The sequence below is a fragment of the Emys orbicularis genome, chromosome 12 (genome assembly GCF_028017835.1).
Source record: "Emys orbicularis isolate rEmyOrb1 chromosome 12, rEmyOrb1.hap1, whole genome shotgun sequence".
Taxonomy (NCBI): Eukaryota; Metazoa; Chordata; order Testudines; family Emydidae; genus Emys; species Emys orbicularis.
In genome coordinates this window covers 16,786,625-16,812,180 of record NC_088694.1, presented here as the reverse complement: position 1 = coordinate 16,812,180, position 25,556 = coordinate 16,786,625, and the positions used below count along the sequence as shown (strand labels likewise).

The 25,556-nt window shown below is 44.8% G+C and overlaps 1 protein-coding gene across 1 annotated transcript in view; it reads left to right on the top strand.

The window, feature by feature from the left end:
• The window catches only part of SLC9A8 (solute carrier family 9 member A8), a 49,002-nt gene that overhangs the window by 6,347 nt on the left and 17,099 nt on the right, over positions 1 to 25,556 (top strand). Inside the window, exons 4-7 of the mRNA XM_065414422.1 lie at positions 14,158 to 14,216; positions 21,477 to 21,560; positions 23,309 to 23,410; positions 24,129 to 24,163. Coding sequence (XP_065270494.1) covers positions 14,158 to 14,216; positions 21,477 to 21,560; positions 23,309 to 23,410; positions 24,129 to 24,163 — 280 coding nt within the window. The remainder of the gene's footprint in view (positions 1 to 14,157; positions 14,217 to 21,476; positions 21,561 to 23,308; positions 23,411 to 24,128; positions 24,164 to 25,556) is intronic.

Sequence of the window (25,556 nt, the reverse complement as noted above, 5' to 3'; positions counted from 1 at the left end):
GACATAGTTCAGAGAAGAGCAACAGGAATTCTAGGGATGGAGGGACTAATTTATGAAAGAGTTAAAGAGCTAAGCGTGTGTTATGACCCTGCAAAGTGATACATGTGAGCAGACCCTTATGGCTGTGTGGAATCCTATTGAAATCAATTGGACTCCATGAGAGCACATTTACATGGACCACTTTGCAGGACTGGGGCACTTGCTTGATGTGTTTCGTGGGGAATCATGATAACGCTCTAAATATATAAAGGTGCAAGCACTAAGTTGGGAGACGAAATATCTCGCATGGTAAAGAGGGTATAACTGGCATTAAATTAATAAAAGGAAACTGGAATGCTAAATATCATGAGAATCTTTCTGATAGTGAGATCCATTACTTTGGAATAGTTTCCCGTAGGAGGAAGTGGAAGCCCCATCTTCGAAATGATTTGAAAACTAGACTGGACAAAGCAAAATGTGTTACTGCAGGGAACAATCCTACACCAGTTGGGAAATGGACAGAATGACCTAATAGTGCTTTGCAGTGTTGTAGCTGTGTTGGACCCACCTTGTCATTTGTCATTTTTAACATCTAAGGGCCAGATTTTCAAAAGAACCCTGTTCCTATTTCGGCATCTAAATGAAGTGACTAGATTTTCAAAAGTGCTCAGCACCCAGCAGCTCCCATTGTTCTTCATCAGCTGATGAGTGTGATAAATCAGCCAGTAATCAAAAAGAAAAAGGAATCATCACCCAGTGCTAGTGCTAACATTATAGAATCTTCAGGTCAGATTTTCAAAAGGGCTGATCACTGCCCTCAGAGCTCAAACGAAATTGCTGGACACTGAGCACTTCTGAAAATGTGGCCCTGGGATTCTGTAATTTTAACGCTAGTGCTGGGTGATGGTTCCATTTTCCTTTTTTATTATTCCTACCTGACTTATCACAGTCAGCTGATTGGAAACATGAAGATTGCTACTCTGCCTTTCAGAAGTTAAAATCGGAAGAGGGCAGGAAATCACAAGACTCAGTGAACAAGCCAAGCTTAAAAAGATAAACTGGCCAGTAAGGTCAAATGGCAGGATGTTGCTAGTATGCCATATTTCCTTACAGAGTGCTTTATCTTGCTGTCTAGATTTTGAGACTCTGATTCAGGAGAGCACTTAAGGATGTGCATAAGTCCATCCCTGGACAGGAAAGCACTTCAATATGTGCTTACGTCCCATTGACTTCAAAGGTGGACCTGAGGGAGGTGTAATTCTCTGCAAAACTGGGATGCATCTAGGAGGAGGGGAATACTTTACCAACTTCCTCTCGCTCATGCATCCTCACTAGCCTGGGGTAAGATACAATGGTAGCACCTGCTACCATGAATCTTATCTCCATTTATGAGGTCAGTTTATTTTAATTGCAGAAGAATTTTATGTGTGGTACATGTGATTTAACCTACTCTGAGAATATAAATTTCACTAGTAGCCTGAAAACTTGCCTGGATTACTAGATACTGAACTGTCCCTATTGTACACATGGGCTCTTTCTATGACTTGAGGCAAGAGAATGCCACCCTTAATTCAGATCTAGCTCTTCGCTACTTCTTAGTAAGTCTGAAAAGTTCACGAGCCTGATTCTGCTCTCACAGTGGTTATACATTGGTATAACTACTGATTTCTGTGCAGTTACTCCTGATTTACAAATCTGTAAATGAGAAGAGAATCAGGACTCAAGTAGATATTATATTGTCTAGAGATCCCTATCACTGAAATAGAGTATTTTACTTCATAAATCACCTCAGGCAGCAGCTTTTCAGCTGTCTCTGTAACTGCTTACCATAATCTTTGTGCAGTGGTGATATTTTTACTTCAGTCACTAGTGGCACTCACACTGTCAGTCTAAAAATACACCACAAAGGAAAAGATGCTTAGCTATAATACTAAACTAAGGGTATGTCTTCACTACCAGCCGGATCGGCAGGCAGCGATCGATCCAGCAAGGATCGATTTATCGCATCTAGTGTAGACGCGATAAATTGACCGCCGAGCGCTCTCCCGTCGACTCCTGTACTCCAGCTCGGCGAGAGGCACAGGCAGAGTCAACGGGGGAGCGGCAGCAGTCGACTCACCGCGGTGAAGACACCACGGTAAGTCGATCTAAGTATGTCGCCTTAAGCTACGTTATTCATGTGGCTGAAGTTGCGTAACTTAGATCAATCTCCCCCCATCCCCCCAGTGTAGACTAGGCCTAGGAGTGTAGTAGTGTCATACCTACTGAGCAAGTAGTTCTCATCTTTCTCCTGGACTTCTGCCTGCTGCATTTTCTGGTAGGTTAACTGTGTTTTCATACAAATTCTCAGAGTTCTCTCCATCAGATTACTGTGCTGGAGGAAACAAAGCCCTCCGGTGCTTGCAAAACCTTAGGGCTTTCACAGAAATAAGAATGTTGCAACCTTCTGGGTGTTGCGCCAAAAGGATCTGAATTCAAAGTCCTTTCTAAGTGGAAAGGAAATCAGATTCTCTCCTCCCCAAGCATAAGACGTATTGCAGTTGCTTTTTAGTTCACAGTACTTGATTCATGGCACATTACATTGCCCACAGCAAGATCTATATTAGGAAATCCTTTAGCTTAAAGCAGGCCTGCACAACTCGTAAAGCGGCGAGGGCCATATTACTCCAAAGAAAACAGCTGAGGGCCGAAACCTCCCGGCCCCGCGGGTTCCCCCCACTCGCTAGTTTCCCAATACACACAGATTTCTCCTCCCTCCCTCCCAGTGCCCTTCCCCACAGCCCCACCACCACAACTAAACAATGCCCCACACAGACCCCCCAGTGCCCTGACACACACAGATCTCCCTCACTGCCCAGCACCCCCCAACAGGCCCCCACTGCCTAGCACCCCAAAACACACAAACCTCCCCCACTGCCCAGCGCCCTCCACACCCTCACAGCCCAGCACCCCCCGCACATCTCCCAGACACTCACTCCACCACACCCTTCCCCCTTCCCTGGCCGCACTCACCAGCCCTGCTGGGAGGTCTCTGTCTCCTAGGGTGAGAGCGGCAAGGGGAGTCTCCAGTGGTGAGCGGGAGCCGGTTCGCACCGGTTCGCGGGAACCAGTTGTTAAATTTAGAAGCCCTTTTAGAACCAGTTGTCCTGCGCGGGACAACCGGTTCTAAAAGGGCTTCTAAATTTAACAACCAGTAAGTTGAAGTGACCAGGACCGTAGCTGGGGGGGAGCAGAGGGAGCGGCTGCTCCCCCGGAGCACATTATCCAAAAGTGGCGCCTTAGGAGCCGACCCCATGGGTGCTTCAGCTCTCCGCCCCGCTCCCCGGCCCCAGCTCACCTCCGCTCCGCCTCCGCCTCTGAACACTCTGCCCCGCTTCTCCCCATCCCCCCGCCCGCTTCCCGCGACTCAGCTGTTCGCGCGGGAAGCCTGGGAGGGCAGAGAAGCAAGCGGTGGCTTCGCGCTCAAGCCCAGGGAGGCGGAGACGGAGCGGAGGTGAGCTGGGGTGGGGGGAGCCACCCGCGCCACAGCAGGTAACCCGGGGGGAGGGGCGTGGAGGGGAACCGCTCCCCGCCCCAGCTCACCTCTGCTCCACCTCCCTGGGCCTGAGCGCAAAGCCGCCGCTTGCTTCTCAGCCCTCCCAGGCTTCCTGCGCAAACAGCTGATTTGCGGGAAGCAGGGGGGCTGCAAGCTCAGCCTGACCCGGTGCTCCAGGCACTGCACGGTGGCGGTGTGGCCTGGCTCCAGCCGAGCGGCGTGGCTGTAGCGCCGCCAGCCACCTCCAGGCAGCGCGGTAAGGGAGCAGGGAGGGGGTGTTGGATAGAGGGCAGGGGAGTTCAGGGGGGTGGTGGGGGGGCGGATAGGGGTCGGGGCGGTCAGATGGCAGGGAACAGGGGGATTGAATGGGGGCAAGGCTCCCGGGGGGCAGTCAGGAAGGAGCAGAGGTTGGATGGGGCGGTGGGAGGCAGTCAGGGGCAGGGGTTCCAAGGGTGGTCAGGGGACAGGGAGAAGGGGTGGTTGGATAGGGAATCAGGAGAGGAGTTGGATGGGGCGGCGGAGGGCAGTCAGGGGACAGGGAAGGGGGTGGATGGGGCAGGGGTCGGGGGGGGGGGGGAAGCGCTCAGGACGGGGGCGGTGGCTGAGCCCCATGTCCCTGCTGGGGGGGGGGGCGAGGGCACCGTGCCCGTGTCCCGCTTGGGGCAGTGGGGAGGGGCAGCGGCGCGCGAGGGCTCCGTGTCCTGCTTGAGGCCTGGGGGGTGCGGCGCCGTGCGCGGGCTCTGTGTCCCGCTTGGGGCGGGAGGTGGAGGCGCGGCAGTGCACGAGGGCTCCCTGCCCGTGTCCCGCTTGGGGCGGGGGGGAGGCACGGCAGCGCGCGAGGGCTCCCTGCCCGTGTCCCGCTTGGGGCGGGGGGGGGGCGGCAGCGCACGAGGGCTCCCTGCCCGTGTCCCGCTTGGGGCGGGGGGGGGGGCGGCAGCGCGCGAGGGCTCCCTGCCCGTGTCCCGCTTGGGGCGGGGGGGGAGGCACGGCGGCGCGCGAGGGCTCCCTGCCCGTGTCCCGCTTGGGGCGGGGGGGGAGGCGCGGCGGCGCGCGAGGGCTCCCTGCCCGTGTCCCGCTTGGGGCGGGGGGGGGAGGCGCGGCGGCGCGCGAGGGCTCCCTGCCCGTGTCCCGCTTGGGGCGGGGGGGGGAGGCGCGGCGGCGCGCGAGGGCTCCCTGCCCGTGTCGTTTGGGGCGGGGGGGGAGGCGCGGCGGCGCGCGAGGGCTCCCTGCCCGTGTCCCGCTTGGGGCAGGGGGGCCGGTTTCGCACGCCGCGGCCGCTCGGGATCTCTCCCCCCCTCCCGGGTTTGAGAGCCTGGGAGGGACAGGGAGACCCCGAGCGGCCGCGGCGCGCGAAACAGCTGATTCGCGCGCCGCTGCTCCCCCTTCCTCCCAGGCTTGAGAGTGAGCCCCCGCGGGCCGCACAGTGAGCCCCCGCGGGCCGCATGCGGCCCGCGGGCCGTATGTTGTGCAGGCCTGGCTTAAAGGGACACTCATCTGAAAAAACATATTTGGGCACAGATTAGTCTCAAATTGAGAAGCAAACAGTTCATAGACTCCAAGGCCAGAAGGGATCACTGTGATCATCAAGTCTGACCTAGATAGATTTCTGGAACAGCGGTTCTCAAAGAGGGATCCGGGACCCCTTGAGGTTGTGCAAGCAGGTTTCAGGGGGGTCCACCAAAATATACCCAAGAACAGGGCTGGCATTAGACTCCCTGGGGCCCAGGGCAGAAAGCCAAAGCCCAAATCCTGCCAACCAGGGCTAAAAGCTGAAGCCCGAGCAACTTAGCTTTGCAGGGCCCCCTGTGGTGCTGGGTCCTGGGGAATTGCCCTGCTTGCTAACCCTTAATGCTGGCCCTGGCTTTTAATTTACTGGGTATTCAGAAAAACAGTTGTTGTGGCACAGGTGGACCGTGACATTTTTATATGTTGGTGGGGGGGGCTCAGAAAGAAAAAGGTTGAGAACCTCTGCCCTAGGGCAGGGTTTCTCAATGACTGCTGCCGGTCTCTGAGATCTCCCTGACATAGTTTAGGAAGGCAGCAAGCCAGTCCCTAGTATCAAAATGATCGAAAGACACTGTTCTAGAAAACCAAGCGTTTCCTGCTGTATCAAGATTTATTCCAGCAAGAGGTAGATTATCTGTGTTTATCTAATTTAGACTGTAAGATCTTTAGGGTAGGGTAGTATCTTTTCATGTTCTGTAAAATGCCTTACATATTTCAGAAAATCTGTTTCTTTTTCCATTACTTGGTGAGGTGGTTTAGAGCAATAATGTACACACACTTTAGTGGGAATGTGGTATTTTGCTTCGACTGCAGTAAAACCAAAAGAAAATATGATATATGATGGGGTTAGAAAAGCAGCTGACAGGAAACAGGGATACATCAAACATTGACTATGACCCCTTAGGGTAATTTTCCTTTTGCATCAAGCATCAACATGAGGCTTAATAATGCTTCATTGTGAAATTATGGAATGAGATTAAATTGTTGATATTCGGTGCTTGTTAATAAGTAAATTTGCCTAATAACTATTTCCTGAATGTTTTACATTATTTGTACTACTTGAAGAGGCACATACATTCTGGGCCAAATTCTGCTTTCAGTTACTTTACTCAAGTCAGTTGGAGTTACGGACAGTAGAATTTGGCCCAGCATGTGCAGTGTTCCCTCAGAAACTGAGTGACTTTATCATTAGGGCAAATATATTAATAGAAGTCATTGTTAGAAAGGGAGACTGCCAAAATATCTCCTTTGTGCTTTCCATATCAGGGCTTCAGTGTAGTGTTAGTCTGTTGGAGGGACAGAAGAGAATATCACCATCCCTCTTTCCCGCACCGCGCACACAACTTCCGATGAAAGGGTAGGCATTTCGTTTGGCTCCTAATCCAGTTAGCTGTCACTGTGATTTAGGTAAACTCAGATGCAATCTCCATCCTGAAATGTAGCTATTCACTGATAGCTCCTTCCGGTTTGGTTTTGGCCTCTGACATTTGGCTTATTTGAAGATTCCGCCCCAAGGGCTTCACAAACAACAGAGTTAGTTTCTCATATCAGTAAAAGTCAGTGTTGCTTTACTACTCCTTCTGGGGAACACTGCGCAGGAACAGCAGAGGCTCTCTCTCTCCCTTCTGCAGAGCATTCACAGCAGCAGTGGAGGACTGTGGCTAGGCCACTGTGGTCTGTACTCCTGCTCATAGCACAACCCCAATAGAGACTGCAGTGAAACTTTCTAAGATCTCTAACTAAGTAAGGCTGCTACTGCAGCTCAGGGTTTGTAATAGGTAGTGGTGGTCACAGCAAAGGCATCTAAAGATGTTTCCAAATTGGATGGAGTATAAGATTGGGGGGGGAGGGATAGCTCAGTGGCTTGAGCATTGGCCTGCTAAACGCCAGGGTTGTGAGTTCAATCCTTGAGGGGGCCATTTAGGGATCTGGGGCAAAAATCTGTCTGGGGATGGGTCCTGCTTTGAGCAGGGGGTTGGACTAGATGACCTCCTGAGGTCCCTTCCAACCCTGATATTCTATGATTGTCATGGGCTCACAGGCCCCATGCTCTCTTGGCTCCCTATGATCCCTGGGAGGAACCCCCATGAGTGTGACAGCCTTTCTTATGGGTCACACTCACTCTTGTGGTTAAGCTCTGGGCTCCACCACCTTCCAGAACTGCACCTCTCTGAGCCTTCAGCATCCCTGTCTCTCACTGTGGGCCTCCTCAGGAAGTCCACTCACTCTCTGGACCCCTGGGGCCTCCACACCCAGAGGGCACAATGCAACCCCGATCTCTAGACTGCAGTGACTCTCAGCCAGCGTAAAACAGAAGGGTTTATTGAATGTCTGAACCCAGCACAGGAAATTCTCAGGGCCCTTGAGCCTGGCACATCTCAGCATAGTCCAGCTGGTTCTGTCTCAGTTCCAGTGGGCTCAGGCTGCTCTATGTCCCCAGTCCTTCAAGCTGATCATCCTATGTTGCCTTCCTTCTCCATCCTTTGTCTGTGGTTCCAGGCAAACAGGTTACCTGGGCCTCTTCCTTCCATCCTTTGTTCCCCCACTGACTGAAATCAGGTCACTGGGGTCCACTCTCCTCAGCCCTTTGTCCTCCCACTGACCAGAATTGGCTGACTTCCAAGATGGGGTGGGCCTCTCAGTCAGCAGTTGCTAGGGTGCCCAATCTCCAGGCCGTTGTCTGGGGTCCCAACTGCTAGGTGAGGTCACACCTGATCCTCTGCAACAAAAAACACCCTCTCCCCTCACCTCGTTAAACATGCAGCACATAGGAGAAACAGAGACACACACAGTATTTATGCAAACCATTAAGAATAGTTCCCACTTTGTCACAAGGATAATACATTCAATGCTGTTTTGAATGTGAACTATTATATAAATGCTGTCTTTCCAAATCTAGACCTGGAGTAAGCAGGTTCAGTTGCACTGAAGTAAATAGGGGTTGTGGCCACTTACATCAGGGCTGTGTTTGGCCTTGATCTTTTGAGTCTTACCTGTTTAGTTTACCAACAGAATCACATTTTTGCTCTTGTCAGCTCTGTAGAGGAGATACAGCTTCTGCTTCATTAACAAAATTGCCAGCTAATTGCCATAATAAAGAATCCTCATTACTGGTGATGATCTATGCAGCTGAAAGAGCACAACTACATTTTCAAGTATCCAGTTCTGCCTGTGTGCCAGAAGTTAGATATAAGCAAATGTGCTGTGGCAGTCACTGAGGGAGAATTAATAGCACAGCAGAACAGTTATTTTTATAATCGCTTTTCTGCCAATGATCATCTTCTTAATTGTTTGTTCCTTTTGCTTTTAGCAATTTCTAGCTACACTTCTCTTATGAGGGGCAGGAGATGAGTGCATTCACTGGACCAGATTCTGATCTCCCTTACTCAGATGTAAGTCCCAAGTAGCTCCATTGAAGTGAATGGAGTTACATTGGTGCAACAGCGATGGGAGATCAGAATCAGGCCCTTTGTTTATCATTGAACAGTAACTCATTTCTCGAGCCAAAGATTATTTTCAACAAGGAGCTGGATATAAAGTTATCAAAGGAAGGACTTTTGGCCTTTGAGACTATTAACTTTCCAGCTTGCACTTTGACGAAAGCGTTGAGCAATAACATAGTAAGAAATCTGCTCTGATAAAAGTGCAGCCATTAAACTAACCTCTAAGGAAGAGCAGTTTTAGTGTCTGCTACAAAACGAGGTGGGTTTCCTCCATTATCTAAAACCAGCACAGGAGGTTTTTTTCATTCTGCATCCCTCCAAACTAATATACTGATGAATTCTATGTGGACAGCTGTCCTTCCTTTTTTATGGTAATCATAGTGGTATCTTGCATGTTATGTAGCTAGAACTAGCTTGTACCCATTAAAAAGTCATAAGCTTGGTATAGCTTGTGCTTCCTCCCATGGGCGGTGTGTGCACCCCCCCGTTTGGGAAGGCTCCTTCCATTTCCCCCCCCCTCTCTTGCTCTCACCGGGTGACCCACCGATGCCGCCCTGTACCCCGGCCAGACTGCCAGTGCCTGGAGCAGTCCAAAGGAGCCCTGAGCCTGGGCCACCCAGAGAAGCTCTGAGCCCTGCCGTGGCCCAGCCCTGGGTCTGCAGCGGGAAGCATTAGCCAAGATTTGGGGGAGTCAGCCTCCCACAGCCTCCATTACCCCCCGCCAATGCTTCTTCCCTTTACTCCTCTTTTCCACTCACACTCTGCTGCTGCCTTATGAACTGCTTATTGTTCAGTAGGCTTATGGTATTAGGGGAAACTCCCATCTACCGCTGGGGGATATTGGGACATTAGAGGTTGTCACCCCTCCTGTTCATCCTTTTTTCCTCATTGCCTTCTATTAATTTTTGTGTACAAGCAGGCTGTAAGTGCTGCATAAGCCCTGTGCTGGTCCTCTGCTTGAAGCGAGTTTCACCAAGATCCAAGATACGCTGCACACATTTTGGGTATCTCCTGTAATAGCTGAGACAAACTGCTGGTTCTGTCCTCTCTCACAGTTCAGGGCAATTGCACCCTGTGTCTCCCCCTCTGTGGTCCAGCAAGGGCACCTACTCTAGGCTCCTCAGCCATCCCTTCTCTTTGTCAGAGACCTGCCTCTCTCTCCCTCCTGACTGGGTTTTTCCAGGCTGCACAGGTCCCTGCCTACACTGTGTTATTTGCAGAAAGCCACATTGCCTAGATAGACCAGCATCTGCAATCTCCTCAGAGGCTATGAATAACTGTAATTGCCCATACTTACAAGTTACCACACAGCTCTTTATAAGCAAGCACATTTATTCTTAAGGTGAAAGCATTACCGAGAAAACATATAAGAACTAATAAAAATTCCTATTCACATGCTAAATGCTTACCAGAGGTCACCCATCAGTCTTATGTGGCCTCAGTAAGCCAAAGTCCTTCCAACCCTTCCTAGAAAGGATTGGATCCCTCCTTGGACAGACCGACCTGTATGTTTGCTTGGTCAGAAAGCAGTCCCTGAGTCAGTTTAAACTCAGGCCATTTATCCAAAAGTCCTTTCTCTGCCTATTGGTCTCTGGAGAACCCAGTTTGAGCTAGTATATGTGAGCCTCTCCAGGTGGCAGTACATCTTTGGAGACATTACAGCCTGAGTGCATTTGCCTTATCACCCTGCACTGTTCTTAAATCTTGGAGTAGGTGTGGTCATGCTCCCCTATGGAATTATATACAGTGATACATAAACTTAATACAGTAAGATCTTCCAATGATATTGCAGGAAATTGCCATGTCTGTCACAACGTCCCCTCGAAGTATTTACATCTTGAAATCCTGATGTCTGTTGTAATTCAAGTCCATTTGATCATATCTGTTACCTGCAATATCTATTTAAAAATAAAACAAATGCAAACTTCAGTGTTAGATTTAGAGCAGAGTTGCAAACTTCTGCTTTCCCAGGGCAAGAGATTATTTTTCCCAGGCAAGGTAAAATATACATACATATATATTTATCATCATGGAAAAGATAAATGGGTAAATTTTGATTTATTTAGATTGTAGTTCTCCAAGTAGGGACTGTCTGTTACTCTAAGTTTGTGCAGTGCATGGCACAATGGGGCCTTAGTACGTTCCTCTTTATGCATTACTATAGTAAACGTGATTAGTAATAAATAATTTGTGCCTAAACTGGTAAATTTTCATGAAGGTTTTGCAAAACTGATTTAGAGGCACGCACTAACTGTTTTTATCACATTGTCTTAACTACTTGATGAATTCCTAAAAGCAGTTTGTAATAAAGTCATGTAATAAATGAACTTTGCAACACTACAGAAGACTAAAGATTATAGTTTATATTTATTATGTTGATAAAGATTCCACCATTTTAATGCAGTTGCATATAAAACAAATAAAAGGAAGTATTTCTTCACACAACGCACAGTCAACCTGTGGAACTGTTTGCCAGAGGATGTTGTGAAGGCCAAGACTATAACAGGGTTCAAAAAAGAGCTAGATAAATTCATGGAGGATAGGTCCATCAATGGCTGTTAGCCAGGATGGGCAGGGATGGTGTCCCTAGCCTCTGTTTGCCAGAAGCTGGGAATGGGCAACGGGGGATAGCTCACTTGATGATTACCTGTTCTGTTCATTCCCTCTGAAGCACCTGGCATTGGCCACTGTCAGAAGACAAGATACTGGGCTAGATGGACCTTTGGTCTGACTCAGTATGGCCATCCTTATGTTCTAAAGCTAGAAATGATATATCTATTCTTTGCGAATAAGCCACCAAAGAAATCTACACAAGCATTATAAAAAGGTTATTAGCAAACATACAGATGTTATATCATCATTGCTAGTGTGACTACAGCTTTGAGAGGTAGTTGAAGTGTTAGATTAGAATGTAACAGATTGCATTCTTTGACAAATCGCTACCCAGAGGTGTCAGGAGTAAGAAATAAACAGGGAATGAAGACAGTAATTAAAATAGATGCAGGAGATATGGTGACTGCAGAGGTTTCAAGAAATAAGCTAAGTCGCTACCATTTACCAGAGTCAAACAAAGCTAAAGTGGAAAGTTCTCTGAACAAATTTCAGGAACTGGTACAACAGACAGTGATTTTTCTGGTGCCCTGATCAGAACAGGGAACAAAAGGCTTGGTGAAAGGCCTTCCAATGCCCATGCAACTATTGTGTGGTGCAGCTTGTGATTCAGCTCTTCCATCTTCCCAGAAAAAGAAGTTCTCCCAGATGGGGCAAATCTATTCATGCATCCTGAACACACAACTAGATACCTGTGGATGTAGAAAGCTAAAATCGATAGAGGGCCTCAATTCCTGTGAGGTTCTGAACAACATCTGTTGGCTGCTGAGCATCCTCCACCCCTCTTGACATCAGTAAGAGTAAAGGGTGCCCAGCAAGCACCTTGAAGGTTTGGACACATGTCAGGTTGCCTGTGCCCCTTCTTCAGTGCTCCTTTGCTCCATTACTCATGTGTACCTAACTGTGTAGTGGTGGTGTGGTGGAGAGCAGATTGAATTGACCTAGACTGTTAGCCACCCCTCAGTCAATGACAGATTAGTGTGTAAACCCAGGCTATAGCTCAACTCTCTTGTCTGGAGCAATTTGAAAGTCATATATTTACCCTCAGTGTTTGATGATAAATGTTATATAACATCTTTCATATCCACTTCCCGGTATTAATAATGTTACTACAAAATTATATGTTGCAATATCTAAAGTAATTACAGAGCAGCAGAGGGAGAAAGAATCCTTCCCTGGGCCATATCTATACAATCATTTCCTCTTCCTCTTCCAGTTTCCACCGCTTCTTCCTCCTGAATGTTCCATTTGTATCCACCTTCCACTCATCTCTTCATGCCTTTGTGATTGCTTCTGCTCCACACCTGTAATTCCCTCCCAATAATTATTCACTAAGTCACTTCCTTCTTGTCACTAAAGTACCCCTCTTAAAACACTTATTCCAGCGGGGGGAGCTTCTCAATGAAAATCTATCAAACATAGAAAGTTCGTTTGAAAAATACACTTCTTGAAGTCTCAGCTGCTGATTTTTGCTTCATATATGTGGGTTATACTGTTTTTCTCATTTGGAATGTATTTTCCCTGGGGTATATTCTGTCATCAGTACTGTTTCTAACACAGTCAAGCCTACTGTTGGTGCTCAGCAAATAATAATCAATTTCCCAGTCATTGGCTTCCAACGTAGCTCCCATCCCAGAGTGGAAGGGCTACAAATTGGTAATGGGACTTATGAATTACCATGGCAGATTCCATCCTGCATCAAAGAACAGCAGATCTTTGATATTCCTGTATTAACATTTTGTTTTTGGTCTCCTTTCAAACCATCTCACTGAGCAATTATTTGTATCCGCTTGGACAAGCCCCTTGAAATATTTTTGTATGAAAGAAGGCTTAGTCCTCATGGAACATCATGTGTATGATGCATCCATCAGGAGTGGTCCATGTGATGCTATTGTGAAATTCTTTTGATAACTACAGTGTGACAGAATAAAACGTACATCAGTTTCCTTGAAAACATACTTTAAAACTTCTTAGTTACTTAGTCATCTTGTACTTTTCATGCAGTGTATTTCACCTTTCCCAAGTGCTATCATTTGATTATTACACCCACACTCTGTAAACAAACAGAGAAACACAAAAACGGAGTCTGAGTAACGAGATGAAGCCTCATCCCTTTCTGTAATCCGTTTGGGGCAGGCTGTGAATTATGCCCCTGACTCACACTAAAACCTAGTTTGAAGTCTTCATTCAGATCTCTCTGGAGATGCATTCGGTGGGAGAGCATCATGAGCTTTAGCAATTCAGCCTTTAACATATTTGGTTAGGCTAGTAATTATTCTATAAAATGACCATGTGTGAAATGGGCAATATATTTAATACCTGCTGGTGACTTTTACAGTATGTCCACCCATTTGAGGAGTGGTTCTGTCAGTTTCCCCACTCTGATCAGAAGTGGGTTCCTAGTTTGCTGCTTCTTGCTCACATCAGGGTGAAATCCATCTCTTTGCAGAGGGTCTGTGCACTCTCATTTTCCACTCCTGCCCTGTTCTGATGGTTTAAATGGCCTTCAGTGTTGTGCAGACCTAGTGCTGACACAAGGTTGGATTTCACCCATCAGTCCCTATTTGACTAATTGACTCAGTAGGAAGAGAAATAGGGTTTCTCATTTGCATACTGGTGAAGAACCTTTTTAAGTAAGTAAACCTGCTGTTCACACTTGATGAAAGAAATGAAAAACAAACAAATTGCAAAGTTACAAAAGTGTTCTCCAAAATCTATTTTCCTTATTAGTTGTGAACAAAACCCCCTCAAAACTTGTGTACAGCATTTAAATATCCTATCTGGTAATCTTTGGTGCTGTATGAGCATGTTTTATTTTGAAATGTACTACAGAAACTTTAGTAAGACAGAAACAGTCCTCTAATATGCTGTTCTAGGAATGGGAAAATGTTTTGCTTTATTTATATCTTGCCTTGTCTTTTGCTTTTAATAATGTTGTTTAGTATATGCAGAAAATAGGTCTATGGAGTTGCAAATAACAATTTAAGATCCTCTCGACAGAGAGTCAGTGACAGTAACCTGAAGAGTTATGTGTTTCATGATTAGTGAATTAAGAATGTTCTCTCTCTCGCTCTCTCCCTCCAGGTATCCTCATGGGAGCATTTATAAAAATTATAGAGTCTCAAAAACTGGCCAACTGGAAGGTATATTTGAAGCAATTCCTTTTTAATTGTAGTCATGTTCTCTTTGTTTTTTTAAATGTTGATTATTGTTTGCAATATTAATTATTTTAGGCTTAGTTCCGAAGGGTGTTTTTTTTATTTTTTTGGGGTGGTGGTTGGTTTTTTGCTGCATACCATGGTTGTTTTCGAATAACCACAACCAGATACTTGTTTCCCTGTTAAGGGCCTGATCTTGCTGGATAGTAGGTACCTTCTCCAAGGTGTCTTGCCTCTTCTATTCCCATTGAATTAAATGGCAATAGAGGGTGCTCAGTATCTTGCAGGATTGGAACAATTTTAGTAAGGAACAAAGTTCAATGATTTTTTCTTAACAACTCCCCTTCTGGTTGAATCAACGTGCTTGGTACAGTCACTGTGGTCGGTCAGTAGTGTAGGGGCTCTTCTTATAAAATACTGTTCTTATACTCATACAAATGCAATTTTTTTTGCCTGTGACTGTCGAGCCAGCCTTGGCAGAGAAGAGCAGAAACCCTTCATCAAAACTATTTTGCTAAAAATCAAAAGAAGCTGCATTTACTGATTTTATATTTTTAAAATGGCTTTATGTTTTGAAAATTTAGCAATTGACTGTGTTTAGCACCAATGAGTAATAAATCAAACCCTTCCTTAATACACTCGCATTTTGCACTCCATGTTTCTTGGGAACCCCTAGAATTGTTTACCGATAAATGCTACAGAAGCCAGAGGTGCTTGGAGCAGCAGCATTTTCCATACTCTGGGAGCCATGTTGGAAAAGTCACAGAGCAAAGCAGGGCATGCACATGAGTCCTGTTTCCAGGACTTAACAGAGGTGAAGTAGCTGTGCAGAGGGGCTGGCTTTGTGCAGATGTCCCAGGACCCACACCCTCCATAAGGTTTCTAGTCTGTGCCTCTGCATAACTGTAAAGCCCTCCCCATGAGAGGAGAATGCTACAGCAGTGACTCCATGAGGTGAATCCTACAGTTATAGGAGGATTTTATCCCCTGCAGGCTAACCTGCATCAGGAAAGCATTTCACTCTTGATTATTTGATGTTTTACTGCTGATTTATTTTAAGATAATTTAATCTTTAAGCGTTTGTCCTCAACAGCCTCTGTGCATGAGAGAGGCTTGAGAGAAACTTGGTAGAATGATGATAATCAATGGGGCATGGTAATATCAGGGTACAAAATATATAGGAATGACAGAGTAGATCGGGGTCTCAAACTCAAATGACCACGAGGGCCACATGAGGACTAGTGCATTGGCCCGAGGGCCGCATCACTGACACACACACCCCCTCGCTGCCCCTGGCTCTGCCCCCACTCCACCCCTTCCATGAGGCCCCGCCCCTGCCCCGTCTCTTCTCCACCTCCTCCCCTGAGCGCGCGGCTCCCTGCTCCTCCCCACTCCCTCCTGGAAAGTGCTAAGTGATACCAACAGTAATGCACCTCACTCAAAGGACAAAACATGCACTTAGTTAGTTTTACTTCTGTTAAAGCCCCCCCACTGCACTGGGTACACCACCACTCCACCCCTGCTCTGCCTCTTCCAGGGGTGGCAGGTTTGTAGAAATTTTGGTGGTGCCCAGAACCTGCCCCCCCCAACTCCGCCCCCACCTGCCTAAGGCTCTGGGAGGGAGTTTGGGGATAGGAGGGGGTGCAGGGGTGAGGGCTGGGGATGAGGGGTTTGGGGCATTGGAGAGGGTCGCGGCATTGGAGAGGCTCAGAACTAAGGCAGAAGGGAAGGGGAAGGGCAGTGCCCTGGCCTTCTTGGAAGGGGGACACTAGGACCCTGCGGCAGCAGGTGATGCTGGAAGCCGGCAGAGCTGAGCGGAGTCAGCATGAGCTGCAGGCTCCGGGCAGTGAAGGGGCAGCAAGTGAGCCCGGGGGACACTCGGGGGAGATGCGTGGGGGTGGCAGGCAGGGCCGGGGGAGAGACCCGGCCCCAACATTGGGGAGCAGGGAGCTTAGCTGCCATATAAAATAACTTCGGGGGGGGGGGGGCTCATGCGGCCCGCAGGCTGCGTGTTTGAGACTCCTGGAGTAGATCATGCTATTGGGGAAACGGCACTATGTGTTGAAAGAAAGCATAGAGTCAAAATCTTAAAGGACTCAAACTGTACCATAGAATCTCTATGGATAGAAATTCCAGGCTTGAATTATAAGAGTATAGCAGAAGGAATATACTACTGACCACCTGACCAGGATGGTGATGGTGAATGTGAAGTGCTCAGGGAGATTAGAAAGGCTATAAAAATAGCAAACTCAATAATAATGGGGAATCTCAACTATGCCTGTATTGACTGGGTACATGTAACCTCAGAACAGGATGCAGAGGCAGAAGGGAAGGGGAAGGGCAGTGCCCTGGCCTTCTTGGAAGGGGGGCACTAGGACCCTGCGGCAGCAGGTGATGCTGGAAGCCGGCAGAGCTGAGCGGAGTCAGCATGAGCTGCAGGCTCCGGGCAGTGAAGGGGCAGCAAGTGAGCCCGGGGGACACTCGGGGGAGATGCGTGGGGGTGGCAGGCAGGGCCGGGGGAGAGACCCGGCCCCAACGTTGGGGAGCAGGGAGCTTAGCTGCCATATAAAATAACTTCGGGGGGAAGGGAGGGGGGGGGCTCATATGCGGCCCGCAGGCTGCGTGTTTGAGACTCCTGGAGTAGATCATGCTATTGGGGAAACGGCACTATGTGTTGAAAGAAAGCATAGAGTCAAATATAGTCAAAATCTTAAAGGACTCAAACTGTACCATAGAATCTCTATGGATAGAAATTCCAGGCTTGAATTATAAGAGTATAGCAGAAGGAATATACTACTGACCACCTGACCAGGATGGTGATGGTGAATGTGAAGTGCTCAGGGAGATTAGAAAGGCTATAAAAATAGCAAACTCAATAATAATGGGGAATCTCAACTATGCCTGTATTGACTGGGTACATGTAACCTCAGAACAGGATGCAGAGATAAAATTTTTAGACTGCTTTTTGGAGCAGCTAGTCCTGGAACCCACAAGGGGAGTGGCAATTCTTGATTTAGTCCTAAGTGGAGCACAGGATCTGGTCCAAGAGGTTACTGTAGCTGAACCACTCGGTAATAGCAACCGTAATGCAATTAAATTAAACATCCTTGTAAGGGGGAAAATACCAAAGAAGCCCACCGCAGTAGCATTTAATGTCAAAAATGGGAAATACACACAAATGAAGATAGGTAAACGGAAATTAGAAGGAACAATCACAAGAGTGAAATGTCTACAAACTGCATGGAAACTTTTTAAAAACACCATAATAAAGGCTCAAATTAAATATATACCCCCAATTAAAAAAAATAAGAGGACCAAAAAATGCCACCATGGCAAAACAGAATAAAAGAGTTGGTTAGAGGCAAAAAGGCATCCTTTAAAAATGGGAAGTCAAAGCCTACTCAGGAAAATACAACGGAGCATAAACTCTGGGAAGTCAAGTGCAAAAGTATAATTATGCAGGCCAAAAAAGAATTTGAAACGCAAAATTAAAAGACACAAAAACTAACAGCAATTTTTTTAAAAATATATCAGAAGGAGGAAGCCTGCCAAACAATAAGTCACCAGGACCAGATGGTATTCACCCAAGAGTTCTGAAGGAACTCAAATATGAAATTGCAGAACTACTAACTGTGGTATATAACCTATCACTTAAATCAGCTTCTATACCAAATGACTGGAGGATAGCTAATGTGACTCCAATTTTTCAAAAAGTCTCCAGAGGTGATCGGCAATTACAGGTTGGTAAGCCTTACCTCAGCACTGGGCCAATTGGTTGAAACTTTAGTGAAGAACAGAATTATCAGACACATAGATGAACACAATTTGTTGGGGAAGAGACAACACTCCTTTTGTAAATGGAAATCATGCCTCACCACTCTATTAGAATTCTTTGAGGGTGTCAACAAACGTGGACAAGGGTGGTCCAGTGGATATAGTGTATGTGGGCTTTCAGAAAGCCTTTGACAGGGTGCCTCACCAAAGGCTCTTAAGCAATCATGGGATAAAAAGGAAAGTCCTCTCATGGATCAGTAACTGATTAAAAGTCAGGAAACAAAGGATCGGAATAATTGGTCAGTTTTCAGAATGGAGAGAGGTAGATAGTGGTGTCCCCCAGGGATCTGTACTGGGACCTGCGCTGATCCACATATTCATAAATGATCTGGAAAAAAGGGGTAAACTGAGGTGTCAAAGTTAACAGATGATGCAAATTACTCAAGATAGTTAAGTCCAAAGCAGACTGCGAAGAGTTACAAAGTCTCACAAAACTGGGTTACTGGGCAACAAAATGGCAGATAAATGCAAAGTAATGCACATTTGCAATCATCATCCCAACTATACATACAAAATGATGGAGTCTAAATTAGCTGTTACCACTCAAGAAAGAGATCTTGGAGTCATTGTGGATAGGTCTGTGAAAACATCTGTTCAGTGTGCAGCTGCATCAAAAAAAGCTAACAGAATATTAGGAAAGGGATAGATAATAAGACAGAAAACATCATAATGTCAGTATATAGATCGATGGTATGCCCACATCTTGAATACTGCATACAGTTCTGGTTGCCCCACCTCAAAAAAGATATATTTGATATAAATGGAAAAAAGTACAGAGGTCAACAAAAATTATTAGGGGTATGGAACAGTTTCCATATGAGGAGAGATTAAAATACAGGGACTATTCAACTTGCAAAAGAGATGACTAAGGGGAGATACGATAAAGGTCTATAAAATCATGAATGGTGTGAAGAAAAGTGAATAAGGAAATGTTACCACTTCACATAACACAAGAACCAGAGGTCACCCAATGAAATTAATAGGCACCATGTTTAAAACAAAGGGAAGTACTTCTACACACAAAGCACAGTCAACTTGTGGAACTTATTGCCAGAGGAGGTTGTGAAGGCCAAAAATATAATGGGCGCAAAAAAGAATTAGATAAGTTCATGGAGGATAGATCCATTAATGGTTATTAGCCAAGATGGTCAGGTCAAGATGACTCACTCGATGATTGCCCTCTGAAGCATCTGGCATTGGCCACAGTTAGAAGACAGGACACTGCTAGATGGACTTCAGACCCACTAGAGCCATTCTTATGATCTTAATTTGTTTCAAAGGATGTAACAATCCATTAAAAGTAGTATTTCCGGTGTGGAACAGCAGCATGTTGAGGTGCAGGTCAAGGTGACACTGGCTAGGAAGCAAACAAGGTCTTGGACAGCAGTTTTATTGTTTATTGAACTTGCACTGCGTTCAGTACAAACATAAGGAAACCCATCCTTGCCCTAAGAATTTTACAACTTAGATTTCGTGCAGCCAAGTCTGAGTTAGAGATCAGCAAAGCTTGTACTTACTTTCATATGATTCTTGGTGGCTAAAACAGACATCATAATCACTTGCTTGTCCTGTGCTTAAATTCGTCCTCTTCTTTTCCTATGCTCTCACTTTTACCTAGATTTTAAAAATTGTAATACTAAAGAAAGAATGTGTTTAGTGGGTAGCCTAGCGTACAGTTATTGAATCAGAGTGAAAACCTGGTATTATTAGACATATTACTAAACTGAATTTCATATAAAGGAAAAATCTAATAAATTATATTTCCATGAAATAAACTTCAGTGTAAGAGATGAGTTTCGTATGCTGATGAGTCCACATGACTCCTCTGTGTTAAGAAGGTAAATTCATTACATGTGCAAATGTGAATGAGGTTTTAAATAGATAAGTGTTTCTGTTTTGCAGGGTGATACTAGGAACAAAGTTGCAGTTTTTCCTTGCAAGGATACAGCGTAGGAGTTACAGTGTCAGGACTTAATATTGTTCAACCTGAATTTAAAGAATCCTTGTTGCTGTTTATAAAGGCAGCAGGCTTCTTAGGCAGTGCCCCTGGAATCTTGAGGGAACCAGGGGATGTAAAGAGAACCACACTGGGCCAAAGATTGTGCACGAATGATTCAGCTTCTTTGCTCAGAGTGCCAGCAAAAAAAAAGAGAGCCATTTTTGAGGGTGGCTTTTTGTAAGGCAGTGCGGCCCAAGTGCTTAGAGTAGAGGACAAGGAGTCAGGAGACTTAAGAGCCTGATTCTCATTTACATTAAAGCTATGTCAACACAGCAAGCTAGGGATCTGATTGTCTTGCTCGTGGACACATACTCGTGTTAGCTCTCATCAAGCTAGTGTGAGTATAAAGAGCTGCGGAGCTGCACTAGCGCTGGTAGCGGCAGTGGAGGCATTGAGGAGCTGTGCTGAGTACTTACCTGTGATGAGTATGTACTTGGCATGTCTCAGCCATGCCTGTGCTACTGCTACGAGTGCTACTGTGCATACGCTGCTATTTATAGCCATGCCTAGCGTAATGATAGTATGTGCACATGAGCAGGGGAATCACACCCCTAGCTTGCAGTGTAGAAATAGCCTAAGGCTCATTTACATCACTGTGACAGTGTAGAAGGGCATTAACCTGGACATAAATTACATTTGCAAATGAGACTCAAGCCCTTTAAATTTTTTCATTGGCATCCTGTGAGCCTGATTTAAAGCTCATGGAAATAAATGAGTCTTTTCATTGACTGCAGTGGACTTTGGATCAGGCCCTATGTGACCTTGATCTCTTTCTTCATTGTTTTCTCTCTCTGTAAAGAAAGGGATAATAAAGTTTACTCACCTTTTGTAAAGCACTGTGAGGTCTTCACTTTAGAAATGCAAAGTATTTAAATGCACATGTGCCCACCAGGAACTGTACTGAGACCATGAACTGATTTCACATGGTACCCTGATCAGCTATCTAATGGCAACAGTATTTGGCAATTACTGTCCTGGACTAGATTCAGATCAGTGACCTAAAGGTGAAAGGTGTGTCCTTTTAGCATTTTCCACCAATTTCCTTTCAGGCTTTGAAAGCCTGCAATAAAAATGGTAATGCTTCTGTAATATAGAAACATTTTTCTTTTTTGCAAGCAGTCTGTTTTCCATACAGTACATTTGGGAACAGTGGTTCATGATAAATAACATGTCCTGTCTCAAACATCAGGTAAAAAAGTTATTTAAAAGGCAATCCTACAGTTGTTTACCATCCTGTAATCCTCTTTTATTTAGTGGTGGAAAATGAGACAGGTTAAATATAATTTGTATTTCCAAGTATTTTTGCTTCTTAAAAATGTTTCCATTTAGGTAGAAACTTGAAGGGACTAGATTTGGTATTATTTCAGTTATTGTGCAATCCTTGAAATCCCTTTGCATTTTTTATTTTGCAGGAGGAAGAAATGTTTCGTCCAAATATGTTTTTTCTTCTCTTGCTTCCACCTATTATATTTGAATCTGGATATTCATTACACAAGGTGAGATACTGCCAGGTAATCATTTTACAACTTGATCTCTCCTTTGGACCAAATTCTGCCTCAGTTACTGTGATGCAACTCTGGAATAATTGCATTGAATTCCACCATACTTACACTCATGGAATTGAGAGTGGAACTTGGCCTCTTGGACCCAGAATGCAGGGCATGTAGTTTCTGCTCATATTAACTGAGCATTGGCAATGTACTAAGTACTATAAAAACATAAAGAGTCATGTTCCATTCTCCAAGAAGTTTCTAATCTGATGCAGGCAAATCAAAGAAGAAGGATCTAAGGGCACGTCTTCACTACCCGCCGGATCGGCGGGTAGCAATCGGTCTATCGGGGATCGACTTATCGCGTCTAGTGAAGACGCGATAAAATCGATCCCTGATCGCTCTGCCGTCGACTCTGGAAATCCACCGCGGCAAGAGGCGGCAGTGGAGTCGATGGCGGCGCGGCAGCAGTCGACTTGCCGCCGTCCTCACAGCCAGGTAAGTCGACCTAAAATACGCCACTTCAGCTACGCTATTCACGTAGCTGAAGTGGCGTATCTTAGGTCGACCCCCCGCTGTAGTGTAGACCTAGCCTAAGAAGAAACCTAGGCTATGTCTACACTGGCAATTGAATGACAAAACTTTTGTCTTTCAGAGGTGTTAACCCCCCGCACCCTCCAAAAGACAAAAGTTTTGCTGCGACAAGTGCCGGTGTGAACAGCGTATTGTCGGCAGGAGAGCCGACAAACAGCGGCTACACTGCGTGACTTTTAGCGACACAGCCATGTCGCTAAAAGCTGTGTAGTGTAGACATAGCCCTAGAGAGTTTTCTCTTCCTTTTTAGAACTTGGCTGTAGTGTCCACACTTTAAGCCTTTGCTTTGGGCTTGGCTGAAGTCAAGAAGGCCCTGTTGTATTTTAGTGACAAGCTGGAAGACACATTCCTTGCCCCAAAGAGTTTAAAATCAAAGCTATTGGCCCTAAATAGGAAGTAAATGTATTAAAATATATTCTTCATGTTATTAAAAAAAACAGATGGGTTTTCTTGTTACAACATATTGGGAGGTACTTTTAGCTGCTCAGCTCTTTAATAACAGCTTAAATCTGAATGAACTTTTAATTCCATGATTAATATCAGCCAGGGCTTCTAGTATCACTGTGTGGAGAATCTTAATAACCATACTGAGCTAAATGAGAATTAGATCCTGCATAAAGAAGACCAGGAAAGAGATTAGTATAATCTATTTTAATTATTAGGAGTAAAGTAAGTATTTGCAATGAAATAAAATTTCACTTTAATCATACTTGTAAAGTACAAACATCAAAATGTATTAGTTTTAAAAAAGTATTGCACATAAAGGATTTCCAGATTTATAGTTGGAGAATATGTATTTAATTTGAAGGATGCAGAACAAAATAACAAAACAAGCAAGGAGATTCTGAGTTAAGGGTGAAACTCTGTTCGTAAAGGGTCAAGACTGATAGAAATAAACGAAGGCCTCCCAGCTGTGCTTTGGTACATGTGTATGCACACTGTCAAAGCAAGTCTTGTAAATGTCTTTCCCCTGCCTGCTTCGTATAGATATGAATATGGGTACATTGAGCCCAGTCCAACCAAGTGCTAAGCACAGATAACCCAGCAATTGGAAGACAAATATATAGGAATCTGCTTTTAACTTCTTAGGTTGTTTTGGGGATTTTTAGTTTTACAGTTTATTTTCACTACCTCACTCTGTCTTGCTTTTGTGTTTTCAGGGTAACTTCTTTCAGAACATAGGTTCCATCACTCTGTTTTCTGTGTTTGGCACAGCAATTTCAGCTTTCATTGTAGGTGGAGGAATTTATTTCCTGGGTCAGGTAAGAAAAATGTCTTTGAAACTCCTGCATGTAATAGGATGGTCCTTCGAAAGCCCATTCTTTCAAAGAAGGGTCAATAGTCAATGGAAAAGATTATATAAAACAGGAACTGATGATAAGCTTTACATTACCATGTATCCCACACATTACGTTACAAAAAGTGGGGGAAGGTCTATCAGTGTATGTAATTTCCTAGTTAGCTCCTGAAGTCAGGCAACTGAGGTGCACAAAAGGTGGATCAAGGTGGAAAAGTGCATTAAACAGGAGAATCAGAATTAATTGCTTTTTCAGAAATGCAGCATGGGCTAAACTAAAGAAGTGATCATAGGACCGGAGTAAGGCACCTCTATGAGTTCTAATCTTAGCTCTGTCACTGACTCATGGAATAGCTTGGGCAACTTCATTTAATCTTTCTCCTATCTCTTATTTCCTCATCTCTACAATGGAGCTAATAATAATTCCCTACCTCACTGATGTCCTGTGAGTTCTAGTTAGAATTTACAGTCTGTAAAGCACTTCTTGGGTATTAATTATTAATTTATTATGACATTTTTATCATTTTGCTGTATGATGCATGCGTGTACATCAGGATTAAAGTGAAGTTTGAAACAAAGCTTCTTATGAAATTATACTAAATGTATACCTAGTAAAAATAATAAAATGAAATCTTTACACAGCTGATTGTAACTTTTTTTTTTTTTTTGGCCTGTCCTTTTAGGCTGAGGTAATTTATAAACTGAACATGACAGACAGGTACGTTCTTGGTAAAATTGCCTAGTATCTTCCAAGAGGCATTCTCCAAAATACTGCAGTAGATGTGATGAACAGTACTTGCCCAGGTGTTCTGATTGTGTTCTGGATCGCTTAGATTTAATATCACTTGTAAAATCATTAATCAGAATTAACATTTTTAATTCTTGTAATGCCTTTTTCCTAATGAAGTATATTAAGACTTACTAATCGATAGCATTATCTGATCAAAGTGACTGGAGCAGCAGAAACACAATAACGAACAGCTTGGCACAAAAATATTTTCACAGTATTTTTTTCCTTGCAAAATCTTTTTTCCCAGACTTCAAAATTAAAATGTGTAAATTGTGATGTGTGTTTGATAACCTGCCATAATTAAAATATATTATAAAGGGATGGCCTCCTTACCCAGAGCTTCTCCTTAAACAGGGAGTGAACTTGTGAGAATTAATACCATAGACTTTTCAGAGCACTTGGCTGGCAAAGGCACAACATAGTTTTCTAGAAACTCCCCAAACTGCACAAGAGGTCAGATTTCTGCTCTTGGTTACACTAGTATAAATCCAGTGTAACTGGATGGAGAACTTGCATTTACTTTTTTGGTTTTTTGTTTTGGTTTGTCTTTTACCGTGTACACAAGCACAGAAGATTTGTATTAAAGTCCACAAATCTGTTGGCTTAGTCAGAACCAGAAAACATGACAAGAAGAAGTATGCATGAACTGCAAATGTCTTCCTTACTGGCTCCAGCATCTGGCTTTGCACAGCTGACAGCTCTTGATTTTGTGGTCTCTACCTTTTGGTATAAGATCTAAGGAAGCTTTAGCATCTTTTTTTAAATGTTTCCCTTTTGTGCTACATAGTATTGTAAGTAGCAACTGATAGCATGGCTAAACCAGCTCCTTGTTTTGGTCTGACTCAGTCTTTTCTGTTAGTCGCCTAGTCTACGAATAAGTATGTAAGAGTCAGTTCCTATGTCAGGGTTTTTTCTGACAAAATAATTAAGTTCCCCACTATGTATGCACAACTAAAACCCAACATACTGATGTAAGGAAACCTACATTAAAAAAATAAAATAAAAAAGTTTGACAGTCTGACAGTGTATGTGAAATCTGAAATGTAAAATACTCTAAATGTGAAAGAAAACTAGGCATCACCTAGTTGATAAAGCCTCTTTCAATTTCAATAACTTTAATGGCATGACAGTAAATACAAGTGTGACCACAGTCAGTTTTTCAAGTAACTGTCTAGGGCAGGTTTTACATTGTTAATGGGATTCTATACAGTCTGTTCACTCTGTATCATTGTTCATATCTGATTTGGTGGTTTGGATTGTCACATATTGAAAATCTGTTTCCACAGATTTCCCTTTCTTGCTTTTAGTGGGACACTTTTAC